Source organism: Rhamphochromis sp. 'chilingali' (genome assembly GCF_963969265.1).
Source record: "Rhamphochromis sp. 'chilingali' genome assembly, chromosome: 18".
NCBI classification, from domain to species: domain Eukaryota; kingdom Metazoa; phylum Chordata; class Actinopteri; order Cichliformes; family Cichlidae; genus Rhamphochromis; species Rhamphochromis sp. 'chilingali'.
This window is the reverse complement of record NC_137945.1, coordinates 7,428,864-7,450,907: the sequence shown is the minus strand read 5'-3', so window position 1 is coordinate 7,450,907 and position 22,044 is coordinate 7,428,864. Positions and strand designations below refer to the sequence as shown.

The 22,044-nt window shown below is 42.3% G+C and overlaps 1 protein-coding gene across 3 annotated transcripts in view; it reads right to left on the bottom strand.

Moving 5' to 3' along the window:
• Window positions 1-22,044, bottom strand: part of drosha (drosha ribonuclease III) — a 137,710-nt gene that overhangs the window by 53,362 nt on the left and 62,304 nt on the right. For all 3 annotated transcript variants that reach the window (XM_080865862.1, XM_080865861.1, XM_080865863.1), the window contains 3 exons: window positions 20,696-20,795; window positions 14,759-14,861; window positions 3,139-3,209 (listed from right to left, as the gene is read on the bottom strand). In XM_080865862.1, the coding sequence (XP_080721988.1) occupies window positions 3,139-3,209; window positions 14,759-14,861; window positions 20,696-20,795 (274 nt within the window). The remainder of the gene's footprint in view (window positions 1-3,138; window positions 3,210-14,758; window positions 14,862-20,695; window positions 20,796-22,044) is intronic.

The following is a 22,044-nucleotide window of genomic DNA, read 5'->3' as shown; positions in this document are numbered from 1 at the left end:
CTTTTTCTGGCCGACAACCACATGTTTGGACCTGAAGGTGGTGGATTCAGACTCTGATAACAACATTTAGGAGAGCCTTGCATACTCGGGATACTCAAAATGATAACACTGGAGAGAGTTTAGTGTTGTCAGTGCAATGACATAAGAATTCAACTTGGTAACAAATTTTTAGAAGTTGTAAAGTTCACTTGCTAAAAACAGCCACAATATGGTGCTTTCTTCCTTGTACTGACTGTGTACAGCTCTCCAGACTGTAATGGAGCTTATTATGATGTATAACCAGCAGAAAGACCTGACAGTGTAAAGCTGTTCAGTGCTGTACAGGCACCAATGTGGAAGAGCCGATTCCTCTGTCCGAGAAGAACCAACAAACTATCCACAGAGCCCATGCTAGGTAAGCTAGCTGCATGTTGGTAGTTCTTCTGTTCTGTTCTACTGACATTACCATATACCACTCATTACTGTTTGAGAACCCTCCTTCATCTTAATGCTTCATTTATGTCTCCAACCTTGCTTATTACCCAGTCTAAAGCAAAAATAATCCTAGCTTGCTGATCTTGTCAACAACCATACTAAAACCCAGTCACAAAACTTCCCAGATGTGTAACGATCAAAAAGAAAGATGAGTACAAAGATGTATGAGGTCCAAGCAGCTGGTAAGACCACACGGAAAGATAATGTGCAATTTACATTGTACCTGAACATCATTTAAGGGTCATAGTGTTTATCTGAAAATGACAGATTTTTTTTTTTCCCACTGAACTTTCAAGGTTATGCACGCAGCGTAGGAAAATCATCTTTGTGCATTTTATACTTGAAGAAAGTGACTTATAACTTTATTATTCTTATACTGACCACGCTAACTCACTTTTTGCTCATCTCCAGGAGAATCAAACATCTGAAGGGAAACTTTTAAAAAGACCAAAGAATATAGAACACACATCCCAATTTGGCCACCGTTATAGCCTCCTGTTAGAGTTTAGAATGGATTTTAAGATCTTGCTCATTAGTGAAGTGTTGAATGGTTTAGCTTCTGTGTAGTCCTTTCAGCCTCTCTGAGCTTGAATGTCCTTATTCCTCCATTAATCTTAGATCCTCTGATACAGTTCTTTGTAGTTCTTATCTTTATTAGCAAGATCAAATAGAGAATATAGATAGAGCACAATTTAAGCTATAACTATTCTGCACCTCACGTTATAATCACTGTCCACTTTGTTTGCCTTTGTTGCACAAATAGAAGGATGATCACACTGATAATTCTTTCATAAGCACAGTCAATGTTCCTCTCCCTGTGTGATACAACAAATACCAAACATAGTGTCCAAGGCCATCACTATATATGGACCAGCAGTTTTTCTCTGTAGCCCTATTTATACATCTGCATTTGGCCTCAGTCAGAAACCCTTGTGTGAATGCTTGGGTCGCTAGCAGATTGCCCCGCTTACTTGTAGTTGGCATGGGAGAAACCAAATTGTTTGCAACCCTACGTCAATTACTGCCAAGAAGCAATGAAACTTGAAAAAGTACAATGCAAACCAGAAATGGACGATGCTCACCTTCAAAATAAAAGTAGCAACTTAACATCATAACTACCATCTTTCAGAACATGCACTTTACACTATCACTCGGCAAGCAGTTGGCAAGTGTTTGCCAACGTTTCCATCTTCCACGCAAGCTACATGTGACGGCAGCAACGTGTTGGGGCCAAGGTTTTCACAGGAGGTTTTCAGTAAAGTTTATATTTCTTTACTGACTGATTAGAAACTTCCAACATTTCCCATCTGGCTGGGGATTACACATTTTTCCTAATCGACAGATGGTTGCCAGGGGGTTGGTGTCTGGTCTCTAGGCCTATGCGATTGGGGCTTTTGTACACATGTTTGTGTTTTTAAATCAGCCTTTATATCTAATGTACCCTATCCTCAGTCTGTTCCAACAAACATTCGACTGCTATTCATAAAAAGGATGTAAGAATACTTGCGTTATAGTGGTTTTTTATCCACATCCACGGACTCAAAAATATGTTTTTAAAGGGGAATGTCTTGTTCTAACAAATAAAAACCTCTGCATGAAGACAGATGAAAAGCTTGATAACTCCTGTTGATTTTCATGGCCGCAGGATGACAGCAAAACAGAACCAAAGACATTTTCAGCTTTGCAGGCAGACACAAATACTCAATAGGCAGCCTTACAGTGGAAGAAACTCACTGTAAAATTCGGCCAACTGAAGGGGGGAAGAAAAAAGAATCAAGGCCAGCTGTTCAATCAATTAAAGTGAAAAAAAAAAACTTAGTAAAAAGGTAGAGTTTGGCACAGAACACTGAATAATTGATCTCGAACCCTTAAGACAATTATGATATGTATTCACTTGATGATCATCTTCTCTGGTAACTTTTGTGGTGTGAGGTTTTAAAAGATTCAGCCCTGAAGTCTCTGATCTGGTTTCTCAAAGACTACAGGACTTGTTTGATAGAGTTCTTTGTGTCATACAGTGTGTGGGAGTCACCGACTGATTCTCAGCAAACAACCTCAATAGCCAATTAGAAGCAAGCCTGCTGCTACTTACTAGACTAGCTGCAAGTTATTTGATTGATTCAGAACATCTCTAGCCAAGATAAATGCAAAATACTGATTCATTTATTAATTATGCATGCCTGCTGAGCTCATCCACACGTACACACTTACAAACAATAGCAGGTGTCCTGCTCAGGAGTGGCGATCTGCAATATTCAACATCCTCAAGTTAATTTTTCAAGCTACATGAGCTGTTTTTCCTGCTATGGATTAATCCACATCTCATTTTTTCCTCAGTTATATTGTTTCATCTTTGTGCATATCAGCGTACACACAAAAAGCAGCTAGTCAAAAGTACAGCAGGATAAAGCGAGATTTTGTGAGATCTCAGGTTCTGGTGCTGGCAAGGCCTCAATAATATGCAATGTGTGGTATGTTGCCAAAACATGCTGTGTGTGGGTTTGAGAGAATAAAAGAGACGTCTTACACAGATCGAAATAAGAAAATCTTGTCTGCCGCTCAGCTCCGTGACTCAAAGAGAGATGCGCATACCCTTGCAAATACGCTTCCTGTGCAGCAAACCACAGTGTGGCAAAGGGCAGACACCAAATCAGAGTCAGTTACCTCAGAGTTGAAAAGCAGCCTCCCAAAGAGCTGCCGGGCCTCGTCCAAGCCTCCTTCCAAATACACGGCCCCTGAAATGAAAAACAGGAAATAAGAAACTTACTTTATTTAGAGGTGTGTGCAAACAATGTAGCTGTGCTGCAATTTGTGAACCTTACTTTGTACAACATGTGAAATGTTATTTAACATTAGTGTGAAAAAGCACGTCCTTCCACCAGTGCGGTGTAAAAAACTTCTACCAAATCTGAGGCAATATCAGAGTTCTTTGCTAATGGAAAACTTAAAATTAATTGAACTCCGCAATGAGTTATAATTGCTTTTTTTAAAAGTAGGAGTGCATTTTTATTGCTTTTTCATGGTGAAATGACCTCAGGGTTCCAGTGAACATCCACCTCCCCCTTGTCAGAGAGCAGGATGAGAAGGACGAGGAGGAGGGAGGCAGAGATGGTTGCATCACCACTCCGAGATGTAACCAGCTAAGGTCAAAGAAAACTTGAATTTCTGTCATGCTGGGCCTGCCTCACATGCTTAGGCATGAACACGGACAGCATTTATAAAATGGTCTTAGCCAAGGTGACTAATTTGTTTGTGGATCCGAATTGAGAATTCTTTGCTTTTGTGAAACAGGACATGAAAAGCAAGAAATCTACCAAACTGTCAAACACGAGGACATGGCTTACACTAAACCCTGATCTTTTCTTAGCACTCAAAGCGCTTTACACAACTTGTGCATTCACCCATTCACACAAACACATTTTCAAAGTGCTTTCCAACTAACATTCACACACACTCATACTCCGATGGATGCATAGGAGAGCCAAGTATCTCCTAGTAGTATCTTGCCCTAGGATATTTGGCATGCAGACCAGGAATCGAACCACCAACCTTCCGATCAGTGCTCTACCGCCTGAGCTACAGCCAACCCCAACTACTGGTGGGTAGGGAAAATGTACATTCCCCAACTGGTTGGCGAGTGATTGCTGGAAGTTTGTAGGTAAAACTGTTTTAAAGAGATATTTGGTCTTGCACCAGAAACCTCCAGATTTCAACTGGTGCAGTTGCTTGCAGTTTCCATGGAAGATGCTGATTTGTCTTCAACATTCGGCAACTGCTGATCAAGCTGGAGTGAAAATGAAAAATGTGGCACAAACCAGAAACAGAGATTGTCCGCCTTCAAAAGAAAACATATCTTTTGAAACACGCTGGTCGCACCAGTAACGGACCACCTTTATTCTGAAAGTGAAATGTCACTATTTCGAGATTGTATTGCACTACCGTTCAGCAACCAGTTGGAAAGGTGCAAACTTTGCCAACTACAGGCGACTATTTTAGCAACAGCCAGCAACCTCTGCAACCACCCACCAACCGATTAGAAGATGCACATTTTTCCCAACAACTGGTGATTGTCAGGCAGTTACTGAGTCCACTTTTTCCCATGAACTTGCAGCAACCAGAGGTCTCACCCCCTACTGGCCATTGTGAAGAATGCAGCTTTAAAAGAGACAGGTCACCCCAAAATAAAAAGAACTTTTTTTCCTTCTGGTCTGTGTTTAGACTGTTTCGTGAGTTGCCACTTTTTAGACATTTTGGCTTTCAAATGACTTGCCTTCTCTTCAATATAGTGGAGCAGCATAGCACTTGTCTTTTGTTATTCGAAGAGCTTTGAAAAACCTAGCAAGAATGTCTCACTTCAGAAATAAGTGACTTCGTCAACGCTCACAAACCTTGTTTGAGCAATTTCAAGTAATCACAGTGCAAAAAGTATGCATCGGTTTGTGACTGAAGGCCCACAGTTGTGACACAAAAGAAAAATGAATGATCCAAATTAATGGCTAAAAGTTTACACTGCTTGGCAGCTGTCATCTACTAATAGTAAGTTTGGCAGATTGATCCCCAGCAAAGTGTCCTTGGGCAAGACAATGAATCCCGAATTCCTTTCCATCCGTTCATACATGATCCATCCATCATTCACGTAGAAATGCAGAAGTGCTTTGAGTGCTCAGTAAGAGCAGGAAAGGGTTATCTATTTGCCTCTTACTTCAGCAGACTTCAGAAAGCAACATAAAATTGCTCAATGAAGTTTTTGTGGGTTTTTTTTTCTTTTCTTAGAGTGATTGAGTCATTATTCCTGAAAGTGGACATTCCTGCTGAGTTTTTCAAATGCATTTTTGGTCTTTTAAGCACCCCAAGGTGGGTGTCATTTAGTTCCATTATATGTAATATAAGGCAGACAGACGATATCTTCAAAACTGGGCAACTCACACCAAAACAATTCTGATGAATAAACAGCACTTCATGCCACAAGAGAAATATGTTCATTTGATTTTGGAGTGAGCACTCTTTTTAAAGCAGTGCTGTGTACTTCTTGGGCTGTGAATAGACCCGACAAACACATACAGACATATGTACTTCATCTTCGAACCCCCCCCACGGACAACGTGGACAAAAGTATATCTTTTTTGTCACTCGCCCACAATCTTGGACATGAGTGTTGGTGCAGATGTCCGCTGAATCAAACCTGAATTGCGAGGGGGGGATAAAAACATAATAATATTCTGCACAACATGTGCATACTAGGGCTGAACGATTATGGAAAATAATCTAATTGCGATTTTTTGCCCCAATATTGCGATTGCGATGCGATATGCGATTATTTTTTAAGGTCTTTGTCTTCTGTATTATTAAACAAAGACAAGCAATACATCATATAGTATGGCCAATACTATATTACATTAATTTTAAACTGTTCTTTCCTGGAAGACAGACCTCTGTTATGATGACATGAGGTGATGCATGAATTGATGACTGACATTTTTATTTAACTTCTTCAATCACAACAGTATATTTGAACATACACAATAGTTTATTTTTAGCTTACAAACATCTGAGCATAAAGTGCTGACAAGGAACCCTGGTGTAAACATTAAAATGAAAGTCAGTACAATGTGCAGATTGCAGAAATATACATAAACAAAATCAGTGGCTTTACCACACTCAGTTTTTCGACATCTGTGAACTACTAGACAGTCATTCAATTAAAAAATAATATTAAATAAATAAAACTAATAAATAAAAAATACACACATCTTACTGATCTCTGCAGTCAGTAACATTACACATAAAGTGCAAACATAATAGCAATTGTATAAACACACACACAAAATTGGACAGTCTAGTTCTGATTAGCGTCACCGCTGTCTCGGTGGAGTTTAATAAACTCGGCCGTCTGCTTCTTGCTATCTAAAATATAACCAGACACTGGTGTAAATTCTCGACTGTCTCATACTTCTGTTTAATAAGTTTTCTGTTTGACGTTTAGTCAGCTGTGTGAAAACCAAGGAGGAACCCACCCGGGGGATTAATAAAGTTTTATTTTATCTAATCTAATAACTTTAATCTCAGCCAAACCGATTTACTCACGAACAAACAAAACACTGAAAAAAGCCCAACAATAACATTTTTAGGTTGTCTAAGTGACTTATATATTACGTTTAACCCGAGCAGCGAAACTCCGCGGTGATCTGAAAATGATGTGCCGGGAGTTGTGCCGTTCTCGGCCGCATCAGTAACCCTCGAGCTCCCGGCTAGCTGTCGAGCTGGTGGGTAGCAGACGCCTCTGAAAACGTCGAAGCACTTTTGCAAATATGGGATATCTTGATAAACCGAGCAGATATTTGATGTTTACACAACTACTTTCTCGCCTGAAAATATGTTAAAAGTTTATTTTGTGACCCAGAAAGATTAGTATGAGTAATTTTAAAACTTAGTAGCGGCCGCCATTGCTGGAAACTGGAGTTTGGCTGGGCCGCGCTATGAATTCTGGGATATGGTAGTAATTTGGACAGCCTTATAATCGCAGTATAATCGCAGCCTTTGCGGTTAGAAAATTGCACTTGATCATGTCGCGATATTATCGCAAATGCGATATATCGTTCAGCCCTAGTGCATACGCCAACACACAAAAGGAACAGGACAAAGGAAGAAATTTGGTTGAAGATTGGTCCCAAAATGAGGAGATCTGCTGCCACAGCAAGCAAAGAACAAGACAAGTATTCCAAATTTCTCCCTCTATGGGAATGATACGCCACTTCTTCGGCTCATTCTGCTGCAGCAGTCAGCTTCTTTTCACAAGTCAACTCCCCTTTGTTGTTTTGCTCCTCTACTGTTTCTACTAAAATCAGTGGAACTATCATGGTGCCTTTAAGCTGCATACAACTTCAAACCATCACACTTAGGGTGGCTCATTCAATTTAGAAAGCAATAACCACCTGGCAAATTGGGTATACAATCGTGCAGCGGTTTTTATTATGTGCATAAATGAGCCAGTGGAAATGGGGCGCGGTGCGGTCGCAAGACTAAATGCGCAAACTGCTTTCATGGACGACATCAAAAACATATGAGGGATTCATCATCTGGGGAGGGGAAACTGCTTTCAGATGGCTAACAGGCCATTTACACACATACACACACAAACAGTGAAGATGCTGCCTACATAACCAAACCATAAAGAAATACAAACAAACCACCTAGCACACAAACAATCACAAATGGACTCCCACTCTATGTGCTTTTCATGCTCTTTACTTCTAAACAGAATGGGAAATTACTACCAGCCATTGCCCAAATGTTCGTAAAATTTGATTAAGCCTGCCAACTTTGTCTCACCCAGCAGCCACTTTGGCAAGTAAAACACTCAATCATTTAGACACCCTTTACTAATACAAAAATCTAGTTGAGTGCTAAACTAATGAAAGGAGCTTGTGAATTCTGGAAGACAGCAGCCACAGTGGCTATTAGACAAAAACTCGTTTCTCGCCATGCTTTGGACCGTCCTAGATGTGAAACAGAATATGCCTATAAATCAGTATCTGTAAATCTATAGCCTCTTTAAAGTCAGCACAGCAAGACATTAAAGCCCTTGCAGATGTGTATCACTGGGAAAGCCCTCTGTAATCTTGGCACGACGAAGGCGAGCGTCTCACTGAGGCCGACCGCGACAGGCTCTAGAGACAGGAGTGGTTCGCCTACAGGATGTTTTCCACTAAGCAGCAGCGCTGAGATTTGTGGTTTTACCATAATGCGGACCTCAGTTCTAGATGCTGCTACAAAGCAGATGTTACCTCTGGAAACCAGCTGTGAGAGTGCAAGAACTCCCTCTCAAGTCCAACTTCTCAATGTCTTTCAACTACTACTCATAACGCATTCATGTGTGCGAGCACCGATGCTACGGGGAGAGTGGGTGTGGCCGGGAGGCAGCTTTCTTCATGTTCTGATGACACTGCAGATTTGGAAAGTTCCCCAAATGGAGGCTTTAAAGTTGTTGAAATTCAAAGTTTTTTGCTTCTTATAAGATTTTCAAAACTTTTTCCAAGTGGAAGGAGAATGTAGGGGTAAGCGGTTAGAAACCAGGAGAGCCTCAAGGGATTTAAAAAGGTATTAAAAATCTCAAAGCAACACCTTTGGTGTCAATCAAAGGGCCCAGTGGATGAAGAAACCAAGATATGCAGTTAAGTCCACTGAGAACACACTTGACAAGGAGGCTGTCCGTGCAAAGAGTGTGCCCCAAAGCAATCCAATCAAACACGCAACTTGCCGCAATCATTAAACGGAGATGTGTGCTTCTCAGGCCACCCCGTCAGCCTGCAAACTTGAAGCTGACGCCCTGAAGACACACGGCCCACAAAAACACCCGAACAGCTCGACTGGTAATTAAATGCTAGCATCTCTCTACAGCTCATCTTGCAGTAACATCATGCCCTGGCCAAATCACTCTGCAGTCTCCGGGCTCCAGTGCATTCAACACTCAGTTGTCAGTTCTGCCTGAGAATCCAGTGCGAAATGCAGGAGGTCTACAACTATTAAACATCTCACAATAGCCATGAAAATCATAGCAAGCATGCCCAAAGGACATTATGATTCACTTAGCTTCACAATAATAATAACACAGACGTAAGACCGAAGTTCAGCAGCATTTTACATGAATCTGAATAGAATATGAAAGTGCTATTTTCCTCCAAATCCCTTGTTAAATGTATCGAGTTTAAGCCTTTATGTTCAGATAACCAACCTGAGAAATGACTCACTATTTAAGACCTCAAAGTTCAGTTCACTAAAACGTCTTTTTCCCCAACCTGGATCACCTGTTTGCTATGTTGATAAATGACTACATAACTTATTTATTGCTCTTTATAGCCTTTGTCTTGATTTGTTAGCCTGGTTTAATTAAGAAATGTGCTTTCAAAATAAAAGTGAACAAAAGATGTAATAAAACGATGTAATAAAAGCTGAATCGTATATAAAACAGACAAATACATTCAGATCTATTCTTCTATGAGACTCCAACTGCAAGCTCTACCAGTAGGACAAGGCGTTTACAAGCCAGCCAACATGCATTACCTCTCCAGTCCTGGATATGCCCCAGAGTGTTTTCCTGGTTGAACATGCCTGAAACACCCCACCTTCGAGGGGTCCAGGAAGCATCCAAGTTATGCGCCATTTAAACTCACTCTTTTCCAGAGGAGTGGTACCTCTACTCAGAAGCCCTCATGAATGACCAACCTCTTTATCCCATCTGAGGAAAAGCTACAGACACCTTTGGGAGGAAGCTCATTTCCGCTGCTTGAATCTGTGATCTCATTCTTTCGGTTACTAGCCACAGCTTATGGCCATAGGTGAGGCTAGGAAAGTAGATCGACCAGTAAATCAACAGTTTCACCTTCACGCTCAGCTTCCTTTTTAACACTACAGACCGCTACGGCGTCTGCAGCACCAATCCCCCTGGCATTCTCCCACTCCAGTCTTTCCCCACTCATGAACCTTGATACGGGATACTTGAACTCCTCCACTTGGACCAGTAACTCCTCCCCAGCCCAGAGAAGGCAATCAAATCTTTTCTGGGTGAGAACCATGACCTCACCCAGTGTGAATTCTCATCCCAGTAGCTTTGCACTCAGCTGTAAATTGCCTCAGTGCGAGCTGGAGGTCGCCTCTCAATGCAGCAATAACGACTACATCATCAGTAAAAAGCACAGGCATGATCCCCAAGACCACCAAACAGGAAACCTTTCACCCCTTGGCTCTGCCAAGAAATACTGTCCATAAAAGTCAAGTCAAGTCAACTCAAAGTCTCCTGTAGCACATTTTAAACAACATCAGCTGGCCAAAGTCCTGTATAGGACATACAAAATATAAACTAAGTGTTGTCACTAACACTTAGCACGGTGGCACGGTGGTTAGCACTGTTGCCGCACAGCAAGAAGGTCCTGAGTTCAATTCCACCATCAGGCCGGGGTCTTTCTGTGTGGAGTTTGCATGTTCTCCCCGTGTTTGCGTGGGTTCTCTCCGGGTACTCCGGCTTCCTCCCACCGTCCAAAGACATGCAGCTTGTGGGGATAGGTTAATTGATTAATCCAAATTGTCACTAGGTGTGAATGTGCGAGTGAATGTGAGTGTGAATGGTTGTCTGTCCCTGTGTGTTAGCCCTGCGACAGACTGGCGACCTGTCCAGGGTGTACCCCGCCTCTCGCCCTATGACAGCTGGGATAGGCTCCAGCGCCCCCCGCGACCCTGAAAAGGATAAGCGGAAGCGAATGGATGGATGGATGGATGGATGGATGGTGTTGTCACTAAATCAATATTAAATATACACTAAAAACTGCCAAATAAACAAAGTAAATAAAAACAGAATTGGCGGCAAAGGCCTAAATCCTATTCCCATCAGGAACAAGCCCCCATAGCACTGAGAGACTACTAAAGACTGAAAGGCCAAACTCCTACGCACCCCAAAGTATATCTGAGAGAATAAAAAACACTCCAGTCTTCAACAACCAGGATGAAGAGGACTCTGAGCCTCCTGAATTTGAGGCATTCCCTTCACCAGCATCCTGGCATAGAGTATAATCCCTATGAAATTGAAGCACACCTTCCAGTCTTGCGTCTGAAAATGGGGGGATCAGCACCCATTTTGCCAGTCCAGAGGCACCATCCTCAAACTCCATGCAGAGGAATGCCAAACAGGACGGTGCCACGACATGCAGGGCCACGATGAACTTAGGCCAAGTCTGCTGGAGGTTCACTAAGGGCTTTTTTATAACCATCTCTGTCCTGATACCTGATATACCGACTATGATACTTTAAATTAAAAAAAGTCATATTTTATAATGATTGTCCTTTTTTTTTTTTTAATTAAAAAGGACCAAAAATGCTTTTTTTTCTTGCCCTTTACTTCATGTACCAAGTTTGAATCCAGTGCTGTGCAGAGGATATCAGTCATGGCCAGAGAAGGCCAGCGTCTAATGAATCTCCACATTGTCACAAGTCTAATTCAGACAGCCGTGCTGACTGTACACCGTTATGTTTAGGAATGGGATTGCAATGTCTGTGGGCTTTCAGTGACCAATAAAAACCCAGAGTCAGGGGCATATGAAACACCAGTGGCTGACAGACACATTAATAACCTAGAATGAATTATTCAAAAACGCTCAGGCTCTAATCCATCAAATAATATATTAAGCTCCCTCTCAGCTCAATGGGGGATGAAGCAGCAGACGGACAGGGAAAGCAACACATTAAAGGCAAAAAAATAAACAAAAGCAAAACATAAAAATAGAATTTTTCAGCGCGGCGGTGACAAAGGCAGTCGAAGTGCATTATAACATCAGTTTCAAAAATGAGACTCGAGCGAGGGGTGAGATGGAGAGACAAAAGAGGGCGCGCATGAAACCAACTCCACCGCTGCTACCATCGCGGCAATTAACAAAAGGAGCAGTTCTCACTCAATGAATACACCGGGCGCATTGTGTATGAATCTGATATTCAGCAAGTGAGAGATAATCCTTTCTCTGCGTTCTTTTAATAGGAAGAGCTTAGAGAGGGGGCCTCACAAAGGTTCACCATCTGTATCCCCCATGGCTGCTGGCAGCGTATAATCCACAGATCAACTGTACAAGGAAATTAGGGCCATAAAACAGAGTGGGGCCTCTTTTCTTCTTCTCGCAATTCTTTTCAAACAGTTTGGTAGGAAGGAAGCGGCGAGGCTTATCAGCGAAGAGGACCTGAGAGGGAAACGGGAGGGCAACAGGCGTGCAGAGTTTCTATGAATAAGCAGTGGGAGAAAGTGGTTTCTAAAGACGAAGAGGTAAAGTGGGCAAGAGCAAAAGTACTGAAGGAGAGGGTGAGAGCGAGTGGTTGGGGGCGGTGATGGGGGGGCGGTGTACAGAATGGGAGGTGCGCAGGCCAAAAGAGCCCAAATGAGAATGGCCCACTCCGGCAGAAGTTAATGACGAGGGATCAGAAAAGCAAGATTTCCATTCAACACTTTGAATTATTCAGGGTTGCAGGGCAGCTATTTGCATTGCAGATGCCTTTGCTTTCCATTCCTCCACTGCTCTCCCTCCATTCGTCCTCTCTCCAGCTCTCTCCCTTCCCTTTCTCTCTCTGTCTCGAGCAAGAGAATGGCCCTGCCTCAGGGTTAGGAGATAGACACATTCTCAGCTCCGCGGAGAGAAAGCTTTGCCCATGCAAAGCAGGAGATTATCTGCCATTTCCAACACAGCCCAGGTTCAATGGTCACTGTGGCAGAGAAACAAATAAAACAAAGGTCAGAAAACATGCATAGTAAGCCGTTAAAGCTATCTGCCAGGGCCCTGGAAATATTATGAGCATGTCATATTCCATCAGAGCTTTCAAAAGGAGCGTGCGTGGAAAGAGGCCCATTTGAATTCGACGCATGAGCGCGCCGACGGGGAAAGAAAAAAAAAATGTTAAAAAGGGAGGGAAAAAAGAAAAATAAAAAAAAACCATTATGGCAACTTCAGACAACGAGGCAGCGACACATCTGCAAGTGCACGTCTGTTGATGTGGCGCCTGCTGCTTTTGAGAAAGTGGTGGTTTGACGTCTCTGTCAGAGGGAGCGGCGTGCGCAAGGATGAAATGACAGTGCTCGCGTGCCCCTCGTACCATCCTACGGCACGTGCGAGCGATCCGAGTTTGTCTTGTAAGGAGAAAGAAGTGCTCTGTTCAGTGAGGGAGAGAGAGTGCTGTGGGGCTGCAGGGTGAGGATGGAAGAGGAGGAGGAAGAGGAGGAGAGGGGGAGATGACAGAGTGACAGCATGACTCATCATCTTCGTGGCACATCTTTCACCTAATAACACCCAAACTCTAGATCGTAGAGGGAGGGGGGCAGAGAAAGATGGAGAAACGCAAAAGGATATAAAGACTAAGTCAGAGACGGGGGAGGGTGGAGACAGATCGACGGCTCGACAACAAGGTCTTAAAGGAGGCGTTTGAGTAAGAAAAAAAACAACCCTGAAATGAAGATGACAAAAGCCTCGGTGAAAGAAGAGGAGCAACATCAGACGGCATTCTCGATGCAAACGACTTTGAAAGCCTCATTTTTTGTGGTTTTTTTGCGTACGTGTGCATGTTGCGCCCCTCAGCGAGTGTGTCTGCGGTGAGCGGGAAGACGAGAGAGGGGTGGGCGATATTTTTGAGTTAGCAACCCAAAAACCCATCACCACAGGGTGCTCTCTGACAGCAAGTTTTCTCACCGGTTCCTTTACAGCACGAACCCTGTTTATTCATCACTTTTCTAAAGATGAAACTGGAGGACAGAAGGTGGGGGGAGAGGCTGAGAGAGACGGGAGGCATCCGGTGTCGCGGCCCTGCTGCCTTGCTCGGATGTGCGCGGCGATGAGGCGGCGACAGCCACGGGACAGAATAGATTATGACTTTGTCTCTGCCGATAATGAAGCCGTTACAAGCACGGAGCGGCGGGCCCAGCGAAGAGGCCGCGGCGCTAGTCAGCACTTTCCCCCCGTCGCTCTCCTGTTTTCCGTGAGAGGGAGGGAAGCGAAGAAGATCTCTTTAAAGTCACCCACTTTCTGTATCTATCATCAGGGGAGCGCAGAGATGGCTGAACTGGTTCAATCAAGATGGTGATAAGATGGGGAAAGCTGCCGACTCTGCAGCTCTCCAGGAGTGAGGCTTAGCTTAGCGCTGCCCATGGGGTAGGATGAAGAGAGAGAGAGAGGGAGACGGGTCCCCACCAAGAGATTTTTTATTATATGTGTGTGGTTTCCAGCACAGGGTCCTAATCACTGCACAAACCCTATAAACGGAGCAGCTGGAGAGACGAATGGCGAGCTTGTGTATGTGTTTGGTGCGGGCAAAGGAGAGCAGCTCTCTGGGGATAGCATGTCCAGCCAGAGGTCAAACCGCATCTCCAGAGATCAATAAAAGCTGCGTAATGTTTCCAGAGCCTAATGGGAGATCCACTGCAGCTATTTATACCGTTTAACACGCACAAAAAACAAAAGAGGAAATACATTATTATGAAAAGGTTCAGTTTCATTCAAAGCATTTGAATTAAACACATTTATGCATTAAAGCGTTTTCAGTATGCGCTGATGCAAAGTCCACTAAAACTCGACTATTAAATCCCCTTACTAATGCGTGTGTTGTGTTTACACAGGCGGAGAGAAAGTATTTGTTTTCCGTATATGGAAATCTACCCTTTTAGGAATAGATTTACATATTTAGTTGACTCGAAATGCATTCCTCTGTTTTGTTCTCCTGCCCGACCATCATCCCCCCTTCTCTCTTGATCTCAGGGGAATCTCACCCATCAGAGCCTCAAAGCAGTTGGCCATGGCGTGCCGCAAGTCCGACTCCCTGCACAGATCCGGTCCGTGAGCGTAGAGCATGAAGCGATCCAGCTCCAGTTTCTGCAAATGAACAAATGCATTCACGTTAGCTCGCTGTCAACAGCACCTCACTAATAACCACGTAAAAAATGATGACCTGTTTCGTTTCTTTTTTTCTTTTTTTTTTGCATTCCGCACTTTCACAGGCTTTTATGTAAGAGTCCAAAAACTCAGGGGAAATGAAAAAGATTGCATGCCCTTGCTGGAAAAGGTTCTACTTCATGGCACTGACAGATGTGCTCATGTGCTGTCCAGCTGTGGCATGAAGCACTAAGCCGGCACAGGAGGAGAATGTTCACACGTGTGCATACAGGCAGACGCACGCTCACACGCACGCTAGATAATCCCAAGATAAAACGTGAAATCGCACTGTGGTGACCTTCATTCACTCTGAAAAGTAGTTCTTTTAGTAGGCGCTACTTTCTTTACAAAAGCATACATCAGTACAGCAAAATTGTACCACAGAGAAATGGCCTTTGAGCAGCAGCTTCCATTCATATAAAGAATTGATGCTCAGAATCATCGTACTGACTTTAAACAAGTCACTGGGATTTATAAAACTCTCCCTGGAACATATGTCCATGTCCTAATTTTTAATAGGATATTAGTGCACGCAAGGTAAATACAGTCAAGTCGCTAATGAGGAAAAGCCAAAAGCTGCAGTTTCTCCAACGGCCTTTGGAGGCTCCAAACGTGAGCTGAAGTTGTGCTTTTTACCCCAATAAGCAACAAGAAACAGCAACAAGTAGTTTCATGTAACAAGTTTGAGGTCAGATTTCTTAGTTATGAGACCAAACTTGTATGTATTTATAAGAGCAGTTAAAAAATAAATAAATAAAAGATAACAGAACATAAATTAAATAGTTGCTCAACTGGCTCCTGATCCATCCAGTTCACAGATCACTGTAATGCCTGAATTATGCTTCAGTGAGACATCGATGTTGTACGGTGTAACCAAACACTCCTTTAAAACCCTACAGTGGAACCTGACGTGCACCTGCCGAGAAATGTAAATACACGTTGAGTTAATGTAGCCCGCAACAATTCGAATGGCGTGGAAGGGTGAGGGGTAATGTTAAGAGGCGTTTCTGAGTCAGGGCGTAGATTCACTGCAGAAGTCTAAATAAGCTCAATGTATAAAGTGCAAAAACAAAGTGATATGTTTTCTGGTCTCTGGTTGGCTGTACTGCTTAAACTAATGAAAATGTACTCGCACGTACCGAGTCTGCTGGACGGTTACAGTGTGAATGGAGTTTTTACTACCAAACTTCAGCTACCACAGTAGCGTTTCCTGGGAGTCATGGATGGACAGACTGAGGCCTCACATTGGCATAAGTGGTTCTTTGGCTTAATCATCTTAGAACATCAAGATCATCTTAAAGCTACACTTATCAAAAGACATGAGCATGGCTACACTTAAGCCAATGTGGAACTGCCAAAAACCTTACTTTGGAGCCATTTGCGGCTCCACAAACTCCACAGACCCCCGACATGTTCAAGATATGAGCTTCTCAAGCCAATTAATGTCCAGTTTTTACCCACAATAACCAAGAAGTATCAGTAAAATGTCAAGTTTTTTAGTGTTGTATAATTAACACATAATCAAAACAATTTAAAAATGTATATTTTCATCAAATGTGGAAGTGCAAAACAATACAGTTCCTCTAATGTCCTCTTGAGGCTTCAAAAGCGATCAATCCCCATAGACGCCATGTTAAAAGGTCTAACTTTATATATGCTTTTTACAAAGCATGCTTACATTCTAGTATACCTTATAGTTTTGGTCTCAAATGGCTTTTTTAAACAAGTGCATGCAGGATGAATTTTCTTTTATAACTCATCCATTTGGATGAGTTATAAAAGTTTAAAATTACAGCAGTGGTCACTTTCCTTGACATGCAGATGCTACCACAGGTAAGGCTTAACCTTAGTTAATTTAAGTCACTGGTCTGAGCCACTGGATCACTGTTTGGTATTAATGGCCTTTAAAGCGGTTATCAAACAGAGAGCGATGGTTGAAGTGCTGTTAATTATCTTCCAGGAATTCTGTGCTCCAATTTTAGTTGGCAATTTATCGGTATTTCCCCTGGTACTAATTAGCAGATATCTCCGTGTATGTGACAAACCCGGGACAGTCTGTTTGCAGCTTGATAACCAAGTTTGCTAGCATTGACCTGATGATATCCGCACTTCTGTTGTGTTTTCTTAACCCTCTGGGCTTGTTCAAAATCACTACCCCTTTCAACTTGTTCGTGGCCAAAAGTGGCCACCAAAAGATTAGGTCTATGTAATTTTTATTATTTTTATGTTTTTTTGCCATTTTTTCTGCATAAAACTTTTAACTAACTTCAATTCTTTTCATAAATATAAAATAGTTATTACTTTTTAAATTTTTAACCCTTTAAACACCAGTTTGTTTGTCCACTTTTAAAACACGTCTTAAAACTCATTTTTACTCTTTGGCTTATGACACAGTCTGACCCTGATTTTATTGTTTTAATCTAATGTGCTGATTTTATTGTTTTAAATGTTTTTATATATATATATATATATTACTTATCTTATATTATTATTACTATTTTTCTCATTTTTTGGTCAAAATGGTCAAAAAAAAAAAATGGTCAAAAACAAAAATCACACATGGTATGTTAGTGGCCAGAAAGGCCATTTAATGACCAAATAACCACTGAAATGACCAATGAAATGATCAAAATGTATATTCCAGTGTGTGCTTCTGTGTGCATCCTCATTAGCAGCAAGATGTGCTAACCACAGTAGAGTGGTTTTTGTAGGCACACTTTCTACACCTGGTGCGAGGGGCTGCTGTTCCAATCCTGGAGGTGCTCCTTTTGCACCTGTATCTCATTTTGTTGGTGGGGTGTGGGTTCAGAGTACTGTATCTTGAGATCAATGGCAGAAGTGGCTGAGAATTAAGGAGAAGGGTGTCTTGCAGTTGTTGAGGTCACCAGCATGTGTCCCAGCTCTCCCAGGATCACTCTTCATTTGTAGATTGTAGAGGACTCCCCCACTTCAGTGAAGTTGTTTCTGGCGGGACAAAGGCATCATCATCACCTCTGCCAAGGTGCCCGAAGGAAAGACGTTGTCCTCAGAGCTCCTCCGTCAGTTGGAGTCTGAACCCCATGCCTTTTTTTACTTCCTGATAACTTCCAGTGTTGTCATCCAACATGCTATGTATTGCTTTATTCTGGTGTAGGCTTTATCTCCACTTCATCTACAATCCTCCAATCCTCACACCTTTGCCTCCCGTGCAGGTTTGTAAGGGTGCACAGCAGCTAAAAGATCTCCTTTGTTATAACAAAGTCAAAAGTAGATCTCAGGCTGCTAATGCAGGAAACTGCATACAGGGTGAGCCCTGGTTTGACACCAGTGGGTACTGGATTGTAGAGCAGTCTCTCTTCAGTGGTGGGACCCACATGGTTTTCCTTTCATGAGGGATCCACTCAGTCACCGGCTCCTCGGTCTCAGAAAATGCTCCTATGTTCTTTTCCATCAGCTGCTCGGCCTCCACCTCCATGCCCCCCAACCCCAATCCTCCCCCAAAGAAGAGGATTCAGGCACTGGCTAGTACTCATCATCAGTGGTGATGCAGTCAGCCTCTTTGGAGATTGTCCCCTCATCTTCTGGAGAGGAGGTTTCTTCATCTTGGGCAGATGTCTTTTCTTCAAGGACAGATGACTGCTGCCGTCCTTGCTCTCTGACCAGATCATACAGACAGTGCTTGAAGCAGTGATGACCTTCTTGCCATATAGCCAGAATAAATGATCTGGAAGCTGTTAGGCTTACTTACAGCAGTAGCTCTGTCTGCACCTGCATAAACTCCAGGACACGTTTACAAACAGTGTTTGTTGTTGTTTGAGCTGCAGCTGCAGGTTTGAACTCTGCAAAATGTCCTGTGATTGGGGTTTTTTTTTGTTTTTGTTTCTAGAGTTTATATTTTTGGTATGGTATCTTTTTATGAAAAATACAAGAGTAAAAGTGCTTTTAACATGTGCTTCAAAGCGAAGTTTGACTGGGAACCTCAAAGCTCAATAGCCTGCATCCACAGAAATGCACTGCAGCCTATATAATGTTTGATGCGTCATTATTTATTCCAGTCTATCTTGCAAATACATGTTTGTGCTGCAATGTCATGCACAAACATAAACTATTAGATCCTTAAGATCAAACCTATGTCAAAATTGTTTCATTATTTTGGTCCATTGGAGTGTGGTAGGCCATCGAAAGCCGCTACTAGAAACTAGGAATATTACATGAAATCGCTTGCTTGGCCAAAAATGGGTAAATGATGTAATTTGATAAAAAACACTAAAAACTATAACTTTCATGTGTTGACTTTAGAATGAAAGCAATTTTACCTAAATCGCATGATATAGTACTGTCAGTAACAAGGAATCAACAAAGGTGGTTATAATGGGTTTCAATTGGCCAAAAATGGCCACGATAGAGTCAAGAGGAACAATTTGGTGTATAGTGAATATTATTGATATTATTAAGGAGCTGGTGTTGAAAATGAAAAAATCTGACAAAAATACACACCTTTGTGAAGTTTCATTCCATTTGCATTAACAGAACAAAAATGAAGTAGCCACAAATGGCCAGGATAGAACCCAGAGGGTTAATTAAATGTTCACATCTGTTTTCTTTTGGTTGGTAGTAAAAAATAAGCAAAAACTCAGAACTTCACTAACAGGTGACTGCATGCAGTAATTTCTAACTAAATGCAGTTACTGTTAAAATCTGTTAAAAAGGGTTTGGTTGATTAAAGCGATCCATGCTTACATCACTGATGCAGGCCCGTAAAGTTGTAAAATTTCAAATGTGTACTAATAAACATCAAACAGAGTTTTTCGGTCTAACAACAAAGCACATCGCAGATAATAATCTGCATAGGTTGCAATTCAGTGCTGTGATGTGTGAGACTGTGGGTCAGGCAAACTTTCTGCAAACTATTTCTATGAACCAAGTCGAAAGTAGCCCAACTTGACTCTTCTGGCAGCGCACTACAGACAACAAAAAACAGTCAGGGTGCTATTTAATTACGGCTGATAACTGTTGGTGGTATCCCACCCCCGGTGATTGCACACACAAATTAAATCACAATTCATAAATACTCCAACTAAGAGGGAACCCGCTCTGACTTTTAAGCCTTCCAAGTGAAGTGGCGGATTGTGCGTTGCTCGCTCAAGATATTTTTTGAAAGATAATTGCGAGTGTTCTTGAGCAGACTGCTTTAGAGGAGCCTGGTAAACAACTTGGCAACGTTGAACACTGTATCACACTCACTTTACCGCGAGCGGCAAATTGAAACAAGCCAAACTCCTACACAGCACTAATGCAGATTCGGGCGGCTGCATCTTTGTATTCAGCAGGGAGCAACATGAAAGATTGAAGTTTTTAATTGCTTTCTCCACATCACGGGACGATTATTGTTGTGTTCTTTACAAACGTGCCAGTGAGTACAGCTTGGCTCTACGACGCTGCCAGCAAGAGAGCGAAGGAGGGAAGCAAGGGGGCCTAGCGATAACAGGAACTGGAGAGTGTTTCAGGGAGACCTCTAGGGGCCCATAGGGACCCCAGCCGCACTCGTCTAGTCCTCCAAAACAACAACCTTTTAACTCCAATTACAAACCTGAGGGGGCAAAAATGGGGTAGTAATGGCATCGAGACAAAATTACTCTTTTCCCCAGTGCCTGCTTAGAAAGGAGCAAAGTCATAACAGCAAGACAGAAAACAATAAGACTGTCTCCAACATGTTCTCCTGCCAGATCTGACACCTTACACCACTTTGACCTGCAGAGGAAGGTAATGAGTTGGAGGAGGTGGGGGAGGTTTACCTTGGCTAGCATGGCCAAATGCTGGTTCTGTACGATGGCCGTTCTGTAGGTGGCCAGGCCACCCTCCTCTAAACTGGGAAAAAGGTAGTACAGGTGAACACTGTGGAAAGAGAAATCAAACACAAAATAGTTCAAGTTAGCCTTTTTATGATTTTTCAAATCAGAATTTCTCATCCGAACATGTTAAAGGATAGAAAAATATGACCAAGTATAATCGAATAAAAGTTATTGCTCAGCCCAACAGACACGAGAATCAGTGATGAAGAAAAATAAGCCAATAACTGTCCAAAATAAGGATGACAAACATACAATCTACACGCCAAAAGCAGCCCACCAAAGACGGCTTTGCAAATGTGAAAACTGGGCATCGTTTTGGACTCTAGCTTGAGTTGCGAGTTGCTAAAAATACCAGAAAACCGTGTTAACGTGGTGTCTTTTAAGGATTCACTGTTACATGGGCCAAGTACGGGTGTTCGCTGGCTCTATTATTCAGTCCAGTCTCATAGCAAAATGTGAAATAGTCACAAAAGAGCAATCTATTTTTCCCCACTGACAACAATTGCCAATTTTTTCTGTGTCAGCGAGAGCACAAGTTTGTAATATTTGTGATATGCTTAGGTAGGAATTATTTTTTATTTCTTTTATTTATAACGATAAAGAAAAGAAAAAGCTTTAAAAGACTAAACTGTGATCTTTTCCTGAACCTAACTCAGAGGTTTCTAACGCCTAAACCTCACCAAGTCATTGTTAATGCCCGAGCTCAACCGAGCGCCATATGTTGAATGAATATTTAAAAATGATACAAATGATGTGTGAAAATCTGCGTATGACTCAAACTGGTGTGAGCAGTGAAATGACTCCACCATCAACCCCTCCTGTCTCAAAGTGGAAAATTTTCATTTATGAACATGGACGAGAATCGGTACATAGAAGGGTGGACACAGAAATAACTGCCTGTTGGCGAATGACATGACATTTACAGCTGGTAGTGGCTAGTGTTTGTCAGTTATTTCATTAGGTCTACATTAGAAAGAAGGTTTGGTGAGGAAAAGCGGAATAAACAATGACATAATGACAAAATACAACAACCTATATTTTCAACTGGCCAAACTGGTATAGTCTGGTATGTCTAATTCCCTTTAAATGTCACGTTTTTGGATTTTCTTCCCTTTCTTTCTTGCCGATTCTTTTCTGAGCCAAATGTCTGAATCATCACGAGTTTTGCATATTTGTTACTGACAAAGAAATATGCATGGCTTGACACACCACCCCGAAGTGAAGCGGTTAAGTGAAGGAGCTGTGCCAACACATTTCTTTGACTGATGACAGCAGGCTGACTGAATTGCCTT